At 38.0% G+C, this 21,482-nt stretch overlaps 1 protein-coding gene across 1 annotated transcript; it reads left to right on the top strand.

The window, feature by feature from the left end:
* The first annotated feature begins 523 nt into the window (after window positions 1-523).
* Window positions 524-4,435, top strand: LOC149162204 (GDSL esterase/lipase At2g42990-like). Its single transcript, XM_089435648.1, has 5 exons — window positions 524-941; window positions 1,042-1,172; window positions 1,273-1,506; window positions 3,727-3,985; window positions 4,069-4,435. The coding sequence occupies exons 1-5, from the start codon at window positions 656-658 to the stop codon at window positions 4,263-4,265; spliced, it is 1,107 nt and encodes a 368-aa protein (XP_089291774.1). The 5' UTR covers window positions 524-655; the 3' UTR covers window positions 4,266-4,435.
* The last annotated feature ends 17,047 nt before the right edge of the window (window positions 4,436-21,482 follow it).

Below are 21,482 nucleotides of genomic sequence, written 5' to 3'. Positions count from 1 at the left end.
TAAATTCGCTAGTGGACTTTGTTTATGGAAAAAAAGATTTTTTCAATTTTTCTATTCTTTTAGTGTACTTTCTATTAGAAAACTTGGTAAACCTTATATACATAGATTCAACAATAGACTTTGTTCCTAAAAAAATGATCTTCTCAAATCTTTTATTCTTTAAATATACTTTACAACTTTAAAAAAATTTCTAATTTATTTTTATTTATAAACCATACCTATTCACTCACATTAATAGCCATAAAAAAAAATTACATAAACACTTGATAAAGAAATAATAATGAATTACATAAACACCTTGAAAAAAAATAATAATGAATCATTCCATTAAAACCTTTGCCTTTCACTATGTGGTCAAAAAATTTCCTTCACGGAATTCCTACCCAACGAATTTTGTAAAATCATTTTGTATAATACATGTACAGCGCCCCTTTGCAGAACCGAAACTTGAATGATTGGACAAATTTGTATTTTGCGTCTGTGCATTGATGACTTGTAGAAGTACGAGTTGAACTTGTGGTGTAGTCGGTGATACGTTCGTTACGCAGTTATGGAGACGAATCTGATCCATTTAGCAGCCACAAATTAATAAGCTCGCAAACCCATATCTCTATTGCTGTTCATCGAGTCTCTTTCCTGCGGGCAAAGATTTTCGATGTCGCAGTCTCCTGGTTTTTCATCCCTGTTATCTGTTCAGTGTATTTTCATGTTATCTCTACTATGCATTTTGGTGGGGATGAACGCGGCCAGTGGAGTAGAAAAGAATATTGCAAGCGAAGTGTCTGCTCTGTTTGTTTTTGGAGATTCGATTGTGGATCCGGGCAACAATAACTACATTTCAACAATAGCGAAAGCCAACTTTCTTCCATATGGCCGAGATTTCATCAATCACAAGCCCACAGGCCGCTTTTCTAATGGCAAATTGTCAACAGATTTCATTGGTATATCCATAAAAAACAGTTGTTCACTAACATTTTGCTATATAAAATAACATAATCTACCTAGGACCTAACTTTTTTAGATCATTAATCTGGTTTGCAGCTGCAGCACTGGGGCTTAAGGAGACCCTGCCGCCATATTTAGATCCCCATCTCACTACCCAAGATCTCATAACAGGCGTCAGCTTTGCTTCTGCAGGAACTGGATACGATAATCTCACGGCCGAGGTCGCTGTAAGTTGTTTTTGGATATTCATGCTTTCATAACATTTCAAGCTTAAGGAACTTGAAGTATATAACTGAAGCTGAGAAGCATGGTTGAATATTGCTGCAGTCTGTGATACCGATGTGGAAACAGGTGGAATTCTTTAGAGATTACAGTGTGATCTTGGGAGAGCGGGTGGGAAAGAAAAAGGCATCCACTATAATCCGAGAAGCCATATTCCTGTCCTGTGCAGGGACCAACGATTTTGTGAATAATTACTTTTTGCTGCCCACCAGAAGAAGGCAGTTCAGCATCACCCAATATCAGGACTTTCTGCTGCAACTCTCCCAAAACTTCATCCAGGTAACACATCATTCATCTGCAAAAAAACGTTATTGATCTTGTTTTCAGGTGGGAAAAGATGAAAAGTTTATTCACAACGTATTATTTATTTACAGTTCTTGCTTGATTTCCTGTCTGTCATTATCTTCTCTGTAAATAGAAGCTAGGTGCGGTCCAATTAAAGTCGGGAGACCACGTGCTTCTGTGAAATCCTTTTACTGCATTGAGAAAATCTATCCTATGAAAACAAATGCTTTTAACTCTGATTCAACACAGCCAGGGTTTAAAATGAATTATATTTAATGAACAAAAGATGCTTGTATTTAATGAGCAGCTTTGAAGGTGGGGTAGACTATGGCTTTGGCTTTTTTTTACAGCTTACCACTTATGAAAACCATTATTACTTAGACAACGTCCTTCCAGGGTGTCTGTAAAGTCGTCTGTCATAACTGTCCTTGTCTGTGCTTCCGTCAGCGAAGAGCGTGGCGTTGCGAATTGTCACATAAAAATTATCTAAATTTATAATTTAGATAAAGAAATAGTTAAATATACAAAAATATCCAACATTTAAAATTTACATAAAAATAGCTAATAATAGGGATGTACTATAATGTAAGCCATCTACCTCACCTTGGTGAGTATAGTTTTTCGTTTAAATATTATTGGCCTGTATAGCTTTTAGTTTAAAGCAGATGTAGAAAGTTTTTATTGATATTCTTTTTCGTTTAAATCTGATTGGCCTGCATGGCTTTCAGTTTAAAACATATATACAAAGTTTTCATTAATATTCTTTTTCATTTACATCTGATTGCCTTGTATAGCTTTCAGTTTAAAGCATATATAGAATGTTTTCATTGATATTTAGTCTGAGTGGAGGTAAGTTTCTTGCATCTCAAATATGGTTGATATTTTGAATTCCTTGTTTCCTTGACTGCGAAATATTGCTGAGATCCACATTCATTTTTAGTAAGCCATATGAAAATATAGGTGAGAAAAATGTGTAGTTACTTCTTTTCTATACAGAGTGTAAGTCAATTTCAATATTAATGGAATAAATATTTGTATATTATAGAAATGTTGTTATTGAGATTATGTATATTATAAAGATATCATTGAGATTGTATTAAATTTAAATAAAGTTAATCATTTAATAAAATAGTTTATTTGAATATAGTTTAAGTATTAAATATTTTTTATTTATTTTTAAATAACAATTTATTTAATAGATATTTGTTAAAATATTAAATAGAGTAATGATATATATATTATAAAAATGTTATTATTAAAGTTATGCATATTATAAAAATGTTATCGGATTATATTAAACTTAATCAAATTTCACCATTTAACGAAATAGATTATATAAATATAGTTTAAATATTATATATTTTTGATTTTTTATAAATAATGGTTTGAAATCTAATAAATATTTGTTGAAACTTTAAGTTTGAGTTATATAATCTGCATAATTATCTTAAATTTTTTTCAAAATATTAATTAAATTTTATATTTAAAATACTTTATAAAAAAAAATATATTCTTACCAAAATTTTCATTATAAAATTTAAGTTAAAAAGATAAAAACATTATATATCTTTTATTTAATTAAATTATATATAATTATTTAGGTTTAAGACACTTAGGTAGATTTTTATTCAAAATATTTATCATTTGTGATTCGTTGTTAATTATTTAATTTATAGATCTCCCAATTTTTTAAGTGATATTGGTTAGTTTTATTTCATTTTCAAATAAATATATTCTATAAAATTTTGTAAAGTAAATAAAATAAATATAAAATTTAATAAATTATAATTATATTTTGCTAAATTATTTTAAAAATATATTAAATGTAATATAATTATTTTAAAATGGTGTTTATATAAGTATTTTAAATTAATTAAATAAAAATGTAACTATTGAATTGAGGTTTTTGTGATTTCTATCAAGTTTTTTGAGACAGATTTTTGGTGATAATAACATCAAAATACATTTGTCGACGCTTTTATTACCATCAAGTATGAATCATGGTCAGGCAAAATAAAGAAACAGATTCTAACAACACATTAAATAAAGACTAATAAATCAAACCGCTTAAAAAACAAAATATATATATATATATATATAAAGTTTAAACTATCTACAAATAAAGATGTATTTATTTTTTTGCCATGCTTCAATTCGACCATTGGACTAAATGCATCCATCTTACTTCCAAACTATAATCCCACAATGTTTCAGGATCTATACAATTTAGGTGCTCGCAAATTTGGCATCTATGGTATGGCACCTCCGGGATGCCTGCCTGAGCAGAAAATGCTTTATGGGAACCCCAAACTGGAAGGTTGTATCGATGAATTGAACGAAGCTGAGCTGGTCTACAACATCAAACTGAAAGCAGCCGTCGCTAGTCTCAAAGCTAGGGTTCCAGATATTAAAGTGGTCTACATCGACATTTTCGATTCCTTCGTGGATATAGTCAGAAATCCTGTCAAATATGGTACGCGTTTTAATGAAAAAGCATTCTTGTCTTGGTTGTAATTTTGTCGTTAGTTTCACTTAGCTGTGATGCGTTGGTTGTAGGGTTTGAAACATCCAATAGGGGTTGCTGCGGGACAGGATACATAGAGGTGGGAATCACATGCAATTCCAATATTTCATTTATTTGTCCAGATGCCTCCAAATACGTCTTCTGGGATGCCGTTCACTCTACAGAGAGAACTTATCGCCTCACCGCCAAAATTGTGCTCGACAAATATATCTCACAATTACTGTCATGAAAATTTTATTTGGTCGGTGATTTCGGTGAAGAGATTATCTTCAAAACATGAGAGCAGTTGTTCAGATTTCGTTCATATCTATTCTTTTAGTGTGGTTCAAATTTCCATGCAGATGTATTAATTTAATATTAATGTTGGTGTTTATTGATCGTCAAATTGAGACGATATTATCTTCGGATCTTTTCTCAGATTTAGTTATTTAATTTATCTTTCAATGCTTGTGACCGTTCAAATTGCATATTTAATTAATACTTCAATATAATTCATATGTTTAAAAAATATTATATTTTATAGTTTTTTAAATTATTGTAAAAATTGATTATCATGCCAATTTGGTTTGATATGAAGTTTTTCATTTTGTATAACGACGAAGTAAGATGCTTCAATCCATTCAATTAAGAATTGGTGTGTAACATCATTACAGCCGCGTAATTACTCGCCATATTCATAAAAATAATATTATTAGTTTATTATTAATGAAACTATTTCCAACCAGAATTGTCTAAAATATAAATAGATTTATTTTAGTAATCGTGTTTTTTATTTTCATTGATTTATGTCTGGGAAATGAGGGATGCTATTGTCATAAAAATATGGAACTATTTGGCGAAGAATTTATATTTTTAATTTACTTCAAATTAGCTATAAATCAAGAAGTTGTTAAGAAACTATTAAAAATATCCCATTCTTATCTTGTCAAGGGAGAGAGTTTGTAAATTCGACGCAATGCAATGGCTCTTTCTATATGATTTTCTTTGGAGAAATGAGGAAAACAACTGAAAGTGATTGTTCGCTCTTACAGGGAAGAGGACTCGTAATTGAGAGTCAAAGAGCTAGGGTTTTTAGGCGTCTGCAAGTGTTGAATTCCATGGAAGGGCGCAAAGGAGGGAGCTCCACTCCCTCCTACAGGCAGGCAGTGGCTAGCCGAGGTAAGAAACCAATAGAGAGTGTTAGAGGTCCTTCAAGTGAAGGGATAAGGAACACGAAAGAAGAGAAAGAATTAAACAAGTCAAGGGAGAATAACAGCAATAAAGAAAATGAGGAAGAAGACAAGGAATAGGGAGCGAAAAAAAAAGCACAAAAGGGGCCATGTAAATCCAAAGCTGAGGTCACACCCATAGTAGTTTTAAATGATCCTACTTTGCATGCACACAGGGACCACATGTGGACATATGCTATCATTTGTAAATTCATGGGATTATGGCTCACTGAAAAGGCTTTACAGACATGGATTAAATACAACTAGAAACCAAAAGGAAGCATTGACCTACATCTTGGGTCAAAGGGTTTCTTCACTGTGGTCTTTACAAATATTGAGGATAAAGACAGGGTGTTTGAAGGAGGGCCCTACTTCTATGCAACAACAGGCCTCTACATGCGACCGTGGATGATGAATTTTGTCCCTGAGCGAGAAACTTTCACTTCGGTCCTGGTCTGGGTAAGACTCTACTCTCTACCTCTTGATTATTGGCAAACAGAATCGTTATCTGCCATAGGAAACAAATTAGGGCATTTTGTCAAAGCTTCTGAGGCCACCAAAAGGGGAAAGTACACTTCCTTCGCACGAATATGTGTGGAGATGGATCTCTCTGGAGCTCTACCGGATGAGGTCATTTTGGAAGTATTTGATGAAGAATGGGTGCAAATAGTAGACTATGAACATATTCCTTTCAGATGTCGGAGGTGCCATGAGCATGGGCACCTATTTAGAGATTGCCCTCTCAGTAAAATAGAGAACAGAAGTAAAGTGACCGCAATGAAAGATACTGAAGGCTTTCACAAAGTGGTACATAGAGGAAAAGGGGGCAAAAGGCGGCCAAAGCAACATCAAACAGAAGGGCAACAGGCTAATATGAATAGGTTCCAAGTACTTGAAGAAGAACAAGACATAATAAAAGTAGATCAGGTAATGGAAGGAAGCCTAGTGGAGAAGGAGAAAGAAGAAGACAGAGTACAAACACAGGATATTAACAAACAGAAAGAGACTATGCTAAGCGATGCAAAACTGGAGATGGACCAAGAAATGACCCAGAGTGAGATGGAAATGGAGGATAATGAACTGCAGTAGATTCTTGACAGGGAACACCTAGATCTAAAAGGGTTCTTGAAACAAGGGACCATGAATGGGGTAGACTCATTACCATAAGAAGAGTTCAATAGAGTACAATAGTTGTTCTTATGGAAAAATCAGGCTAAAGGGCTGGACAGGCAAAGAAAAAATGAAAGGCAAGGCAATGAAGGTGTGAAAACTATGAAAATCACACCTGGATTAGCACCCAGAAACCCAGGAAAGAAAAGAGGTGGGAAAAAGCAAAACGAGTTATTGATGGAATGTGGAAAGCTAATGATAGATTCAGGTAAGATGAGAGATCTAACTAGCTACTCCTTTACAAATCTTTAATAATGAAGTTTACATCTTGGAATATCAGAAGTCTAGGTAGTAAAAGAAAACAAAGAATTCTTAGTAATAAAATGAAACAAGACGCTCCGGATATGATCTTTATCCAAGAAACTAAATGTTCCATTCAAAAAATAAAAAAAATTCACAACAAATGGCTCAATAGATTTGAGTTTCTAGAAGTCAAAGCAGATAACACAGTAGGGGGCATACTTACTCTTTGGAACCCCCAAAAGATTGGCATAATAGATGCTGAGGCATCTAGAAATTATTTATTAATGGTTATTCAGTCGATGGGAGATAGGGAGACCTATCTTGTCACAAATGTTTATGGCCCTCAAAGAATGGATGATAAAATTAGGTTTCTAGATTCTCTTATGGATCTTAGAGACAGACATGTAGATGTACCATGGATCTTGTGTGGGGACTTCAACATGATCAAATCACTTTCAGAGAAAAAAGGGGGAACCAGAACTTTAAGCAGAGACTCTTCAGCATTTCAAACTTTTATAGATAATATGAAGCTTGTTGATACTGACATGAGTAATGGTCTCTTTACTTGGAACAATAAAAGAGGAGGAGAGTCTCAAGTAGCCTCAAAGTTAGACAGATTTATAATCTCAGAGGAACTTATGCTCATCAACAAGGAAATGATAGTGAGAATTCTCCCCTTTGGAGGCTCGGACCATTGGCCTGTTCAACTTGAGGTTCAGGGCATTGGTACCCCCAAGAACAAACCTTTCAGATTTGAGAATATCTGGCTCACCCACCCAGACTTCATCAGCAACATTACAAAATGGTGGATAGAAGATATGCATATTCAGGGTACAAGAATGTTCCAGCTACACAAAAGACTAAAGCACATCATGCTCAAACTTAAAGATTGGAACAAGAATGAATTTGGCAATATTTTTGCAGTGAGAAAAGATGTTGAAGATAAACTGAGGGAACTCAATAAAACCCTTATGATGGATGGCTTTGATAAAGATAGAAATGACCTAGTCATCAAACACCATCAAGACTAGGAGAATTTATGTAAACAAGAGGAAATATTTTGGAGACAAAAATCCAGAGTTCAATGGCTGAAAGAAGGGGAGCGTAACACTAGATTTTTTCATAGATCAACCATATCAAACAAATCTCACAATATGATCTCTTCGATCAAGAATGAGGGCGGTCATCTTCTTAATTCCCGTGAAGATATAGAAGATGTGTTAGTTCAACACTTTCATGGGATAGCACAGGAAACCATTTCAGACAGAGAGCATTTTATCAAGGATTTAATAAGGCATATTCCTAGACTGGTTACTGGAGAGGATAATTTCAATCTCAATAGGCTAGTGACAGAAGAGGAGGTTAGTGAGGTCATCAAAGAAATGCAGAATGATAAAGCACCAGGCCTTAATGGTTTCAATGTGGATTTCTTTAAATCTTTTTGGAATATTGTTAAACAGGATATTCTGAACGTAGTGGAAGATTCCAGGTTGAATAAAACTATTTTGAAGGTTCTCAATACTTTGTTCATCTCCTTGATCCCCAAACAGGACAATGCTCAGACTCCGGGTAGGTTTAGACCCATAGCCTTATGCAATGTGGTATATAAGATAATATCCTAGGTTGTTGCTAACAAAATCAAACCACTTCTTCCTACTCTAGTTTTTGTGGAGCAATCTGGTTATGTGGAGGGCAGAAAAATTCTCAATAACATCATTCAAGTGCATGAGGTGGTGCACTCATTGACAAGCAATAGGAAGGCTGGTATGATTATGCAATTGGACCTAGCCAAAGCTTATGATAAGTTGAATTGGACCTATATAAGGAGGGTCCTTATTACTTTTGGGTTTGATCATAACTGAGTAAGATGGGTCATGACCTTGGTAGCTTCTTCTAGCTTTTCAATTCTGGTTAATGGTTCTCCTTCCAAGACTTTTACTCCTTCTAGAGGCCTCAGGTAGGGTGATCCACTCTCTCCCTTTCTCTTCATCCTCATGATGGAAGGACTTGGTCGGTCTATCAAGCATGCGAAAGAAGTTGGTAATATCAAAGGCCTCCAACTTTCAGAGACTGGTCAGGCTTTGACCCATCAACAATTTGTTGATGATACTATGCTGCAGGGAATCCCCATGGTCAAAGAAGCTCTAGCGTACAAACATATCCTGTTTGACTTTGCCACAACTACATGTATGGAAGTTAATCTCTCCAAATCTAAGATTTTTTTCTTTAATACCAATATTGCTATTCAGAAAAATATCTCCAAAATTCTAGGCTTTCAAAGGGATGTCCTTCCCTCCAAATATTTGGGAGTTCCTCTTACTGATAAACCTTTGCACAAGAGAATTTGGGAGCCGGTTATTAATAAGATGTAGGATAAAATCAGGAAATAGACCTTTAGATCTTTAAACTTGGTTGGTCGGTTAGTGCTAACAAAAGTTGTTCTCCAATCAATCCCCGCCTTCATGTTATCAGCCCTTCCAGCTCCAAAAGGAGTTTTGCAACATTTTAGAACCATTCAAAGAGACTTTCTTTGGGGTAAGGGGGAGGAAAGAAAGAAATGGGCCTTGGTAGCCTGGGAGAAGATTTGCAAACCTAAAAAATATGGGGGTCTTGGACTGGATGATCCGGAAGCACTAAGTAAAGTTTTAGGGGAAAAATTATGGTGGCGCTGAGTAAAAGACTCAAAGGCGCAGTTGGCTAGTATCTGGAAAGAAAAATATGCCAGCACTTGGCAAGATAATGATCTCATAAGGATGTCTGGCATCATAAAGGGCTGACACATCTGGAATAAGGCCTGGGGGAATAGAGGATTAGTATAAAAAACAGCTTCTGGGAGATTAGAGTTGGTGATCTTGCATTGTTTTGGGAGGACAAATGGCAACAAAGACCTACACTATTAAGAAAGGACCTTTTGGACCTCAAGAAAGAAACAGATACCAAAGGGTTATTTAAGGTAAAAGATTTTTGGGATCAAACCAAGAGTGAAGGAAAATGGAGAACCTGGAAAAATATGGATCACACGGAAGACAACCCACTAAAAGCCAAAGCAGAGGTATTTCTGACAATGTTGGAACAAAGGAAAATATTAGTGACAAGGGGGCATGACCAACTTAGATGGGGCAACAATAATGCAAGCACCTTCAATCTTAAAGAGGAAAAACACATACTTCTTGAGCTGGATTCTAATGTACCGGACAGGGTTTGGTAGAACATATGGAGACATCAAGGATGGATGAAGATTAAACTCTTCATGTGGTTGGTTCATCATAGGAAAATTTTGACTTGGGATAACATTCGGAATAAGGGTGTTCTGGGCCCTTCCAAATGCCAGCTCTATGAAGCCCAAGAGGAAACAATGGAGCACCTTCTCAATAATTTCACTTTCACCTCTTAGTTGTGGGATACTTTTGCCACTATTTTCTAGCAGACAGACAGGGACAAAGGAAGCATTATTGTTACTAGTCCCATTCAGATCTGCTAGTCCCACTAAGATAGGTAGCTATCTTAGAAACAAACAAACTAAAGTTACTTGTGTTTTCCTTTACGAGAGATAGATGAGAGAGAAGCAAAGAGTACCAAACTCAGTCTTTTGCTTGGCTCCTTACTTGTTTCCTCCCTCCTTTGATAGAGCTTTGCCACTCCTTCCTCGTCTCACTTCAAAGAAACACCTGTAGAGTCAAAGTGGCATAATACCATCAAAGCATAGAGATCTATAACTATAAACAATATAGGATCAGATATATATAACCATACAAATGCATATATCAATACAAGATTCAGAAATATACAAGAATATGGAGGAAAACTCAAATAGCTTTATTGATAGAAGTAGTAGAAGAGAGGATTACAACCCATTGGTTTGATCCAACGCCATCCTCCCAGCATGAAAGCCCTCTTCACCTCATGAAAATCTTGATCACCCAACACTATGATATTTCACAGAGAAACCAACAACACTTCCTTACAAAATACAAAATTCCAGCCTTTCGATCTCTAGGATGAGGGAACCATATATAGATATTTGCAAGTGGGTGAGTCAGCTTCTGGGATTTTGATTAGTGTCATTTCTCTAATAGTTCTTGATTCCACTTGGAGATTTCATGATCTCTTACTCATCCTTGGGCGAATTCAGAGAGGCAAGTGTCAAATGAGCAGTTTCTAGAAGATTCTCTGGGTTTCCACCTAGCAAACTGCCTCTGCCATTTGTCTGCTCTTGCTCATCGCACCCTACAGAAGGGATTTTCAGTATGCATTGCACCCTCTATGTGTAACAGCTGAGATGCATCACACCCTCAGCATGGAGCAGTCTGTATGGTCAAATTTTGACCAGTTCTAAGCATTTTTTCAAGGAGAACTTCTGGGAAATGATGTAATTAGCTGACCTTGTTCCTTTAGGGTATGAAACAACACTTTTAGGGGCTTAGAAACCATTGGTTTATGGACATATGTGATTGGGGTTGTAGTGCCCAAATATGTCTATAATAGTTGCCCCCTAAAGCATGAGGTCGTAAATCTTCTGATGTCAGGTGAAATGCTTTATCATGAGGATCCAAGGTTTCGAACTGGAAGGTGACCTGTAATAAGATACAATACAATACATTATCTTCATACCATTTTCATGATCTAGCTGAGGTCGGCATTCCCATGCTTGGATTTATAAATTCATTTTCATGTACATAGGACAGACAACCGTCTGTGTGGCAGACTGATGATTCTGGTAGAGCCATCATCCCTTAGCTTGGATGATTATCTGTGCAGCTATGATGTACATTTGATGTCTTTATTTTCCTGAATATATCACAGCCCGAATGGATGAAACTAGATCTCGGGTCTTCAAAATCGTTCAATATTCACCCGAAGTACAAGTCAATCCATGTGAAAAGATGTTCTGATGTCGAACATGGAAAGACATCCCCTGATTACCAGCCAATGATGTAAGCTGTTAACAGGCGCGAGAGGAATCACCGATAATGATGATGACCCTCAAGATACTGCAGTACAATTCATGTGGTGTGAATACATGAGTCATTGTCGAACACCACGTAAAATCTTTCGGTCGAAGGCCATTGATGTATACCTTTCACCGGAAGTGAGAAACTTGCCATTGAGGCATGCAAGCTTCAAAGTACTGAAAGGGTTGTTCCTAAGTCAACTTCTTGGATAATGAGTTGATGTCGACAAGAAGTGACTCGTCGTAGGAGGGCCTTAATGAATCCCAAATCTACGACACGGAATGGAGCAAATGATTTTGCGGAGGTGAAAACAATCTGATGATACAAGGTTCAGGGTGGCAGTCATGAAAGAATGAAGCATGAAGGTATTGCAGCAGAAGAGGCGTAAGCTGGGTTGGTGAATTCTCTGAGCGACTTCTCTTGAACATATCAGTGACACTGAAATGGATTGTTAGCATTAACCCCAAAAATGGATGGTACAAAGGACCAATGGTGATATGACTGGTGAACGGAATAATCCAACCCGACTCAATCATGGTGATGGAGTGAAAGTGTCATGTTCAAGAGCAACCTGCTACTAATAAAGTTTCTTCAAGTTTTCTTCCCAATTTTTCCCCAGTCATTTCTGACCAGTACCTCTTTATTTTTGTCAAGCTTGAGGAGGATAACATATGCTTGTTCTATAATTTTCCCTTCGGGCAAACCTGTCGCTATGTTTTAACGAGCCTAGCGACAATGAAACTCGCTCTTGTCTGTAATGGACAGGTTTGTTGTTATTGTTTTAATGAGTTTAATGACAAAGATAACTCAGTCCTTTTCAATTTTAGAGAGTCTGAAAAGAGATGGAAAGGAAACTCCAGTAATCCTTTTTCGTAGTATAATCCCTTAAGTCTGAAAAAGTATAAAATGATATGAAAGGAATGACTTTTCCAATCACTTTAATGAGCTGAAAAGGACAAGTGCTCGATTTTTTTGTGTAATGATCCCTCAGGTCCAAAAATATTAAAATCTAGAGGAGGGATGGCACTTCCAATGACTTTAACGAGCTGGAGAGGCCAATTGCTCGACAATATTTTTATATTTTACAAGTCTAAAAAGAGCTTAAAAGAGACTCATCTTTGAGGAACGAGTGATATTTTCGGGTAGCAGCTGGTTCCAGGTAAGGTTTGGAACTTTTCAATCACGGAAGTGTAAAGAAAGTGGCTAACAGAATCACTCTTCACAGCTATTCCTCAAAAGGGTAAACAATCAAGTGGAGGCAGATGATTGGCTAAAAGTGGAGGTGATGGTAAAAACATGACCAAGGCTCAAAAGCTGATAGTAATGTGATCACAAAGGTTATTTACCGGAAGTGGGTTCATTTTTTAATGAGTTTAAACTCTGGGGGAACATATGCTCATAACTAGGTTTATTTTTTAACAATCTTGAACTTTGCAAAAACATTGCTCGTGATAATAGTCAAAGATGTTCGATTCACCATTAAAACTATGTTCTCTTGATGGTCATACTACCTGTTCAATTACTCCATCAAACTGATTAGAAATGTACATACATGCTTGAAAATGAGTAAAAAACTAATACCTTACTTGAATTACGTGAGCAATAACATAAAAGTAGTTTTTACCTCTCATTTTACCATTTCATTCAAATTTGGGATTGTTGGAGCTCTGGAGGTGTTTTCCCCCCTCGATTTTCATCAACTGATTCCAAGAGATTCTGTGGACAATTTTTGGCGCCGTCTGGACCAGGTAGGAGCTAAACCTGAGCTCTTAAATTGCATTGTTTCCTTTTCTGATTCTGAACATGTTTTCCTGCTTTTATGAGCCTCTAGGGTTTGAACATTTCGTTCTCTCCTCATCGCACCTAGAAAGATGCAATGCATATTGAGCTGGCCATTGGCCAGTCGGTATGCATCCCACCCAATACATAGCTAGGGTGAGATGGGCGCAAGGAGGAAAGTTTATGCACTGATTTTTGATGGAATTTTTTCCTATTTTTTCCCAAATCAGGATCCTAATACTTCTCTTGTTTGTTTTTCAGAGATTCATCGGAGTAAGATGGTCGTTGCATGGCGTGAACGCGAGCATGAAGAGGAGGATATGATTGCCTTACATGATCTGGGTATGGTAAATGCATTGCGGAACTGTGGCTTACTCAAGTTCTTCTGCATATCTAGCATGAGGCAACAAATCAACTTGTTGCAATATCTTCTCGATGCCTGGGATCCTACCAACCAAGTGTTCTAGATTAGAGGTAAATCCATCCCTTTGACTGTTGAGGATGTCTATTTTTTGACCGATTTGTCGAGGCATGGTGCCCCTCTCTCACTATCAGGTTCCGCCCGTGGGGGCGAATCTGTGAGGGATTACATTCGCTGATACTGTAGAGATGGATCTCAGCCGAGTAGGGATGGCAAGATCAGTATTAGAGACGTTACTAACCAGTCCTTCAGAACTATCTTATTCACCTTTGCTAGATTGGCTAGCAGCGCGGTTCTTCACTTGGCCAACAAGTCCTATATGCAGTATGCCTTGGAATGCCTTGAACCAAAGGTATTCAACTAGTGTGATGTAGTACTTCCGATGATAAAAGAACAACTTACCAAGTTGAGGAACGGAAGATCTAAGAACTTTGGTTATGGTTCTATTTTGACCGCTTTTTCCTTGGAGAAGATCCCACTGATGCAGCCACAGTACATTTCACTCGAACTCCCAGCACCGACAGAGCCACGGATGCAGAGATGGGTTGACCTTATGGCCAAACATGCTAGTCAATTGTAGATTTCATTCTTTGATGCCTTCTTTGAGTGGTTCAACCATCAACAGATGGTTTATGCTGAGTATCCATATGCCGGGATGGATTTCCGAGGTGACCCAGATTTGGTGCTTCTGGCTAGCGAGCAGTGGGATGTCATAGGTAAAAATCTCTGACCATGTCTCTGTTTATTGCTATTATAATGTTCTTGTGTTTTTTAAATTTTATCAAGACTAATCAAACTCATGTATTCATGCAGATATTGGACCAGTGTGACCAGCAGTGCGCCCAAGGGTAGCAGCTACCGTTCCAGCAGGAGAGGTTGTATGGAGGGTTGTCCTTCACGATCTGGATGTAGTTGAGACCCTTGTAGTATTGTAGGATCAGATCGAGGGTCTCACCCTTGGTATTCCGGATGTGAGGACCGATGAGTTACCTCTGAGATTACAGTGCAATACTACTGGCGTGCCGAGTCAATGGACTAGGCTCCTACATATGATCGCACAGGCGATGACTTGTTATCACCAGCACCATTAGTTTAGGGTGCTTTCCCGCATTTTTGAGTTTTTGTGTCGTGTGACCGATTTTTTCCTGGACATAGAACATTTTGTAAAAACTATAAACAATTCTATATATTTTTTATTTTCCGAGCTTTATTTTGGTTGAGTTATATGATCCTGATGCAAATGTTGATGAAATGCTTTTCTTTTATAAATGTTGCAAATGTCTATCTAACATGAATCAATTAATGTGTTTAAGATTCTGGAAATGTGTTGATATTGAATAGAATCAAACTGCCTTTCCAAAATCCTAACCCTTAGGAACATACAATAGATAGCTAGATTCTGAATGGAATCGATTCCAGTAAGATGTACGATGACGAGTTGCGAGTCTAGCCTGACAACAAGTTGGCGTATGCCATGTGTGATGGCATCAAAGAGAAGTTCTATCAACGTGCTATACTCAGTGATGTTGTTCGTTGACCGACCAATACATACCCCTCTGAAACTCAGTAACTCCCTGTTTGGATCAAAAATGGCTCAGGCTGTAGAAGATAGGTTCCGCGTACTATGAATAGCTCCGTTGTTGTATATAACAAATGATTCCAATAGGTTCGACATCTGCAACAAATGTAAAAGTGGATTACTTAACCAAAACGACCACTCTTCACGAAAACAAAAATGTAACAAAATCATATGAAGAGATTGCTATGCTTAGTCAAGCATAGTAACACTTAAGGTACAACCCGTTTTGGGGTTGCAACAGTGGAATTCCATTGTAATCTACTAGCTCATAGGCTCCTTTTGCTAATACATGCTTAACAATGTAGGGACCCATCCACAAAGACTGGAACTTACCTGCTCGCAATTTATCAGATTTGTGATCGTAAAGTAAGACCAGGTCACCTTCTGAGAAGACACGGGGTTTGACATTCTTGTCAAATTGCGCCTTGGCTCGTTTCTTATGCTCTTTGTTAGCCAAGGTGGCGTCATGACGGGTTTCATCCAGTTGGATTAATTCCAAGAAATGAGCCTCTTGCTCTGAAGTTCCGGGGAGAAGGTCAATTGCGAGCTTGAGAGATGAAATTTCACACTGAACTAGTAAGACTGCTTTTGGGCCATACACCAGTTGAAAGGGTGTAAATCTAGTTACATTTCTTACCGATGTTTGGTATGCCCAGAAGGCCGAGTACAGGATTAGGTGCCAACTCCGTTTGTAGACTCCAATCATCCTTTGCATCATGCGCTTCGGGACTTTGTTGATCGCCTCAAATTGTCCATTAGCTTGTAGATAATACAGAGTAGAGATGTCGTGGGACAATCCTAATTTGGCAGCTAATTCAACCATCATGTGATTGTGGAAATGTGATCCATGATCTGTGACTATAGTTTGTGGAACACCGAATCTAGAGACTACATGATTGAAAAAGAAAAGGGCAGCTGTTTCACTGCTGTTGTTTAATGTAGGCATCGCCTCGACCCATTTTGTAAAATAGTCAACTGCGACTATGATATACCCATGCCCCCTGGCCGAGGTGGGGTTACATGTCATGAAATCTATTCCCCATTTGGCGAATGGCCCCACAACAACTACTGGATACAGAGGTATAGGTGGTATTCTGGTTTTGCGGTCGAAGATTTGACAAGCATGGCAACTTTTGACCCCGGTTATGTAATCTTTGAACATTGTTGGCCAAAAGTAACCTGCTCGTAAGATATTTTGCACTATAGCGTAACCAGATTGATGCCCCCCACACGTGCCTAAATAACAATCATTCAGGACGTTTTTGGCCTCCTCATGGGTGAGGCACCTTTGTAGAATTGTATCGATACCTCGACGGTAAAGTGTATCACCAACAATCATGTAATCTTTTTCTTGGTATCGCCTACGTCATTGTTCTGAGTGAGAGGTATTAGGCCTATATGTTTGGGTTTGGAGATAGATGATTATATCTCCATACCACGAATCGCTTGACGATATCAGAAACAAAGATTCATCCATGATTGATGCTTTGGATGTTGAATCTTTGGACGGTGATGGGAAGTCGCATAGTAACTCCGCGAAAACCAAAGATTTCTTTGATTTGGATTTTACGAATTCCAGATCAAACTCTTGCAAAATTGCTATCCCTTTTCAATATTTGCCCCCAAGTAATTGACGCAATAGAATGTAAGTCATAGGGTTGCGATCTGACAAAATGGTAGTTTTATGAAAGAGGATATAGTGTCGAAATATCTGTACTACTTGAACAGCTGCAAGAGCTAGCTTTTCAACATAGGAGTACCTGCTTTCTGTATCATTTAAGTTTTGACTTAAATAATAGACTGGATGTTTGATTCCATTGTCTTCTTGAACTAAAACCATTGTGATGGTCGTATCTGCTGCAGCTAGATATAGGTTAAATTCTTTTTGATAATCAGAAGCATACATTAATGATGCTCTTATTAGGGACTCATTTAGAGCATCAAAGGAAGCTTGCACGACTTGATTCGAGTTAAAGGGAACTTCTTTTTTCAAAAGATGCGTACAACCTTTAGCAAGTTCAGCGTAATTTGGAATGAACCTCCTCAGAAATTTTTCTTTCCCTTAGAGTTTCTGAATCTGAAGCAAATTTGAAGGTGGAGGCATATCGATGATTGCCTGAACCTTACATGGGTCGAGATGAATCCCATCCTTTGAAACCACAAAGCCAAGTAAATGACCAAAACCATCACAAAACACACACTTGTGCGGATTGAGTCGTATCTTGTAGTATTGGCAATATAGAAATATAGCTCTCAAATGTTGCAGATGATCAGTCCGCTTTCGCGAATGAGCCGGAAGATCGTTGAGATATGTTTGAATGATGTTCTTGATGTCATGAAAGGCATAATTCATAGCCCTTTGAAAAGTTGCCCCTATGTTCTTTAAACTGAAAGGTAACTTGCAGTACGCGAGTGTGCCCCATGGACATATAAAGGCAGTATTTGACTGGTCCTGTGGGTAGATATTAATTTGATTATACCCAGAGAATCCATCCATGAAGGAAAAGATTTCGCATCCGGTGCATTCATCAATTATCTAGTCCATGAAGGGTGTAGGGTAGTTATCTTTTGGACAAGCTTGATTTACATCCCTGTAATCAATGCACACTCTAATCGTTCCTTGTTTTTTCATCATAGGAACAATATTCGATACCCAATCAGTTAGAGGAACTGGGTAACTGAAACCAGCATGTAAAATTTTTTCAACTTCCACCTTGATGGTAGCGGCTTTCTTCGGGTGCACCTGTCGAAGCTATTGTCGTATTGGTTTGACATCTGGATACATCTTGATTTTGTGTTCAACTATACTCGAGTCAATGCCTGGAATTTCTTCATATGACCATGCAAAGACATCTCTGAACTCGTGAAAGAGAGCATAATATATTTCCAGTTCTAAAGAAGAACAAGATTTTCCGACATGAATATTCTCCACTACATCTGGTTTGGTCGAGATATTTATGGTAATAGTTTCTTCAATATTGGACAGATTTCGCTTGGAATCCACTGTATTTACAATATTTGATAGAAAATCAAAAACTGAAGGATGATTAAGGCCGCTGGAATAATCTTCATGGTAATCCAGAAGATGGGAATGATGGTGGTGATCTTCCCATGGTGCCTCTCCTATCATCATTGATTGAATGATTCCTTCGTCTGTAGAATGTACATGCGACCAAGGATTTGAAGAGGTGCTATATTCCTTAGACCTATCTACCCAAACACTCTATGAGCGTTGATTTGGGTTTGCCGCCTAGGCCTAGAAAATTGATTGCTACAATATTTCTATTGGGCTTGGAGGCAATACTCGGCAATGATCCATGCTATCATCATGTCTAGAAATCTTCTGAACCTCTATAGATATAGAACATATCATGTTGCAGGTTTCCACCGTGGCCACTTCCGCTAGATTATTCGGAGGTGGTAGGGCAAAAGTACCCATTAAGGTAGGGTCTTTTAGGAGGCATACTTCGACATTTTTAATTGATTGAGAGCTTCCATGGATCATTGGAATGCTTCTCGTAACTTGTGAAATATTGGGGAGGAAGGTTTGCTGATCAACTATTGTAATTCCTCCTTGAAAAGGAAATGCAATCTTTCTAAAGTATGTTTACACACATGCAGCCATAGCATAAATCCAGGGCCTTCCCAATAGGATATTGTAATTGAGGTTTCCATCGATAACTTCGACGTCAATTTCTACTGTCTTGCCCCCCAGTTCAACTTGCAAGCTACTTAATATCCGGTACGGGGTGTATGTTCATCCATCAAATTCCTTTAACATCGTTGACGATCGCGACAAGGGTGGTGAGCCTAAAGTTTTCCAGCAACTTATTGACATAATGCATGTAGATGCCCCCTCATCAATAAGTATTCTATGAACAGTTTTGTTGAGGGCTTTCACTTGAATGAGGAAAGCGAGTTGAGCTGGTAACTGAGGTTCATATCCTTTATGATTAAAGGCCACAAGATTGGAATCCGCTGTGTCAATCCCACCTATTACTGATAATAGAGCTTGCTTTTGGGAGGGGCAATTTTGCAGTACTTCAAGTGTTGACATAGTGAATGGCGATTGGGCTAGATCCTCCACTATGTTATAATTTTGTGCTGCTCTAGCATGAGGATTACAAGGCGATTTGTGTACTACTCCCTTTGGTGGCTTTATCGTTAGCTTAGGAATGATGGGTGGCACAACTTCGGTCGAAGTTGTTGTCGAACTACTAGGTTGATCAGTAGCCTTGTTGTTCGATAGCTGTGGATTCCTGTAATCTTTAATCTTTGTCGATATCAAAGCATCATTTTGCTGTTTTGAAATGGACAACATAAGTACTTGGGATGGGGAAGCATTGTTGCTAGCAACCAGATTGGTTTCTGGGTTTGGAAATGGATCAGTCAATACTGCTGAGGTTTTTGAACTCTTAAAGAACTTCTTAATCTTAGCTTTATGCAGACAATCTCTCATCCAATGATCCTCATCGCATATAAAACATGAATGACCAGGTTTCTTTTGTCCATAAGGGTTTTTAGAATATTTTTCAGGAGACGAATCATCATGTTTATTCTTTTTTCTTTTCCCTTTCTTCTTGCCCCCTGGTTGCTTTGGTTCTTTGCCGTTGTCGGTCAACATGGAATTAACCTCAGAGGCAGAAAGTTTTTCATTTTCCTTTTTACTGGAAACTACAAGGGCTTTGCAATATGAGGCCTTTACAGTTTGTGTAGTGGCGGTGCCAATCACGCTGTCGCTGGCATGAGAGTCCCTATTCGATTTAGGAGGAGGAATGGAAAACTCTAGTCTAGGAGCATAAGGAACTTTGTCGTAGAGCGTGCCAGACTGAGTATAGATCAAGTCTAGATATTGCGCACCAGCAATGATTTGCTCTTCAGTGACAACTCCTCCCTTGGCCACATCTTCTGTAATAGAGGGTAATAGTGACTTAATAAACCATTCAGCTAACCGCTGATCAGGAACATATGTCTTTACCATTCTACGACGACGTCGCCACTCATGAATATGTTCAGATATGTGAGTGGCTATCATCTTCTTAAAATTGGTAAGAAGCTCCGTCCCTGTTTCATACCTTATGGGTAACTAAAAGTGGGTTAAAAAGGTTGTGGCAAGGGTGCTGAAGTTATCAAATTAAGCCCTAGGAAATTTGATGTACCATTTTGTTGTTGAACCAATTAACGTTCGCTGAAAAAGGCGAAGCCTAGTCGAATCATCATTGAGAGTGTTGGACAAACACCATAGATGAAAGGTCATCACATGATTCAACAGATCTTCACTTGGATTTCCATTGACTTTAGGAATATTTGACGGAAGTTTATGTGGAATAGCCAGCCACCATGGGGCATAGGCAATTGGATCATTCATTAACCGATTCATATCTGGTAATTCTAAAGTCGCTACGAAAGGCAACTGTTGATTCAGGTTTGGCGAAGCATACCCAGGATAAGATGGGATCGCCTAAGCCGTGGGTCTTTGCATACCAGCATAATGTATTTGATGCTGATAACTTTGATAGGGTTTATGGGCGTAACCATGGTAATATGATTGTTGGTAACTGTTTTGAATATACGGCTGCCCATTACCTGCAAAGCTTTGTTGCTCACGTTCTTGATAAGCTTTCTGGAATTGTAGTTGTTGATATTGCACCAGCCATGGCTGCAAGACCATTTTTTGTTGTCCAATACTGGATGCTTGACCAAGATGAGGGGTTATAGTACCCACTTGAGCCTGAGTTGCTTTAGTTAAGGAACCACTAATCGGCGATTGTGATTGAGTCGCGGAGACAAGAGGCTATTGTATTACGACCTGAGAGACTGGAGGTTGACATACAATAGGCAGCAGTTGCACTTGCGACACTGTCACAATAGTCAGTGTAGTGGGAATGTTCGACACAGGTTGATTTTGTTGTATTGAATATACAACTCTCAGCTGTTGAGGCAGTATTGGTACCCAACCACTAGATGTGATTCCAGCTTGACCTGAATTCTGTTGTGCATTCTCATATGGTTGTTCTCATGGAGGGAACAATGAAAAGGAATACTGCCCCCCATATGGCGGTAATCCAGTGTTCAAAGGGAAAATTGGCCTTTG

The sequence above is a fragment of the Pinus tabuliformis genome, chromosome 5_2, assembly GCF_031772625.1.
Source record: "Pinus tabuliformis cultivar Carrire ecotype Pingquan chromosome 5_2, CPIR1, whole genome shotgun sequence".
In the NCBI taxonomy this organism is placed as follows: Eukaryota; Viridiplantae; Streptophyta; class Pinopsida; order Pinales; family Pinaceae; genus Pinus; species Pinus tabuliformis.
Note: the sequence above shows the minus strand (reverse complement) of the source record. Positions and strands in the feature narration are given on the sequence as shown.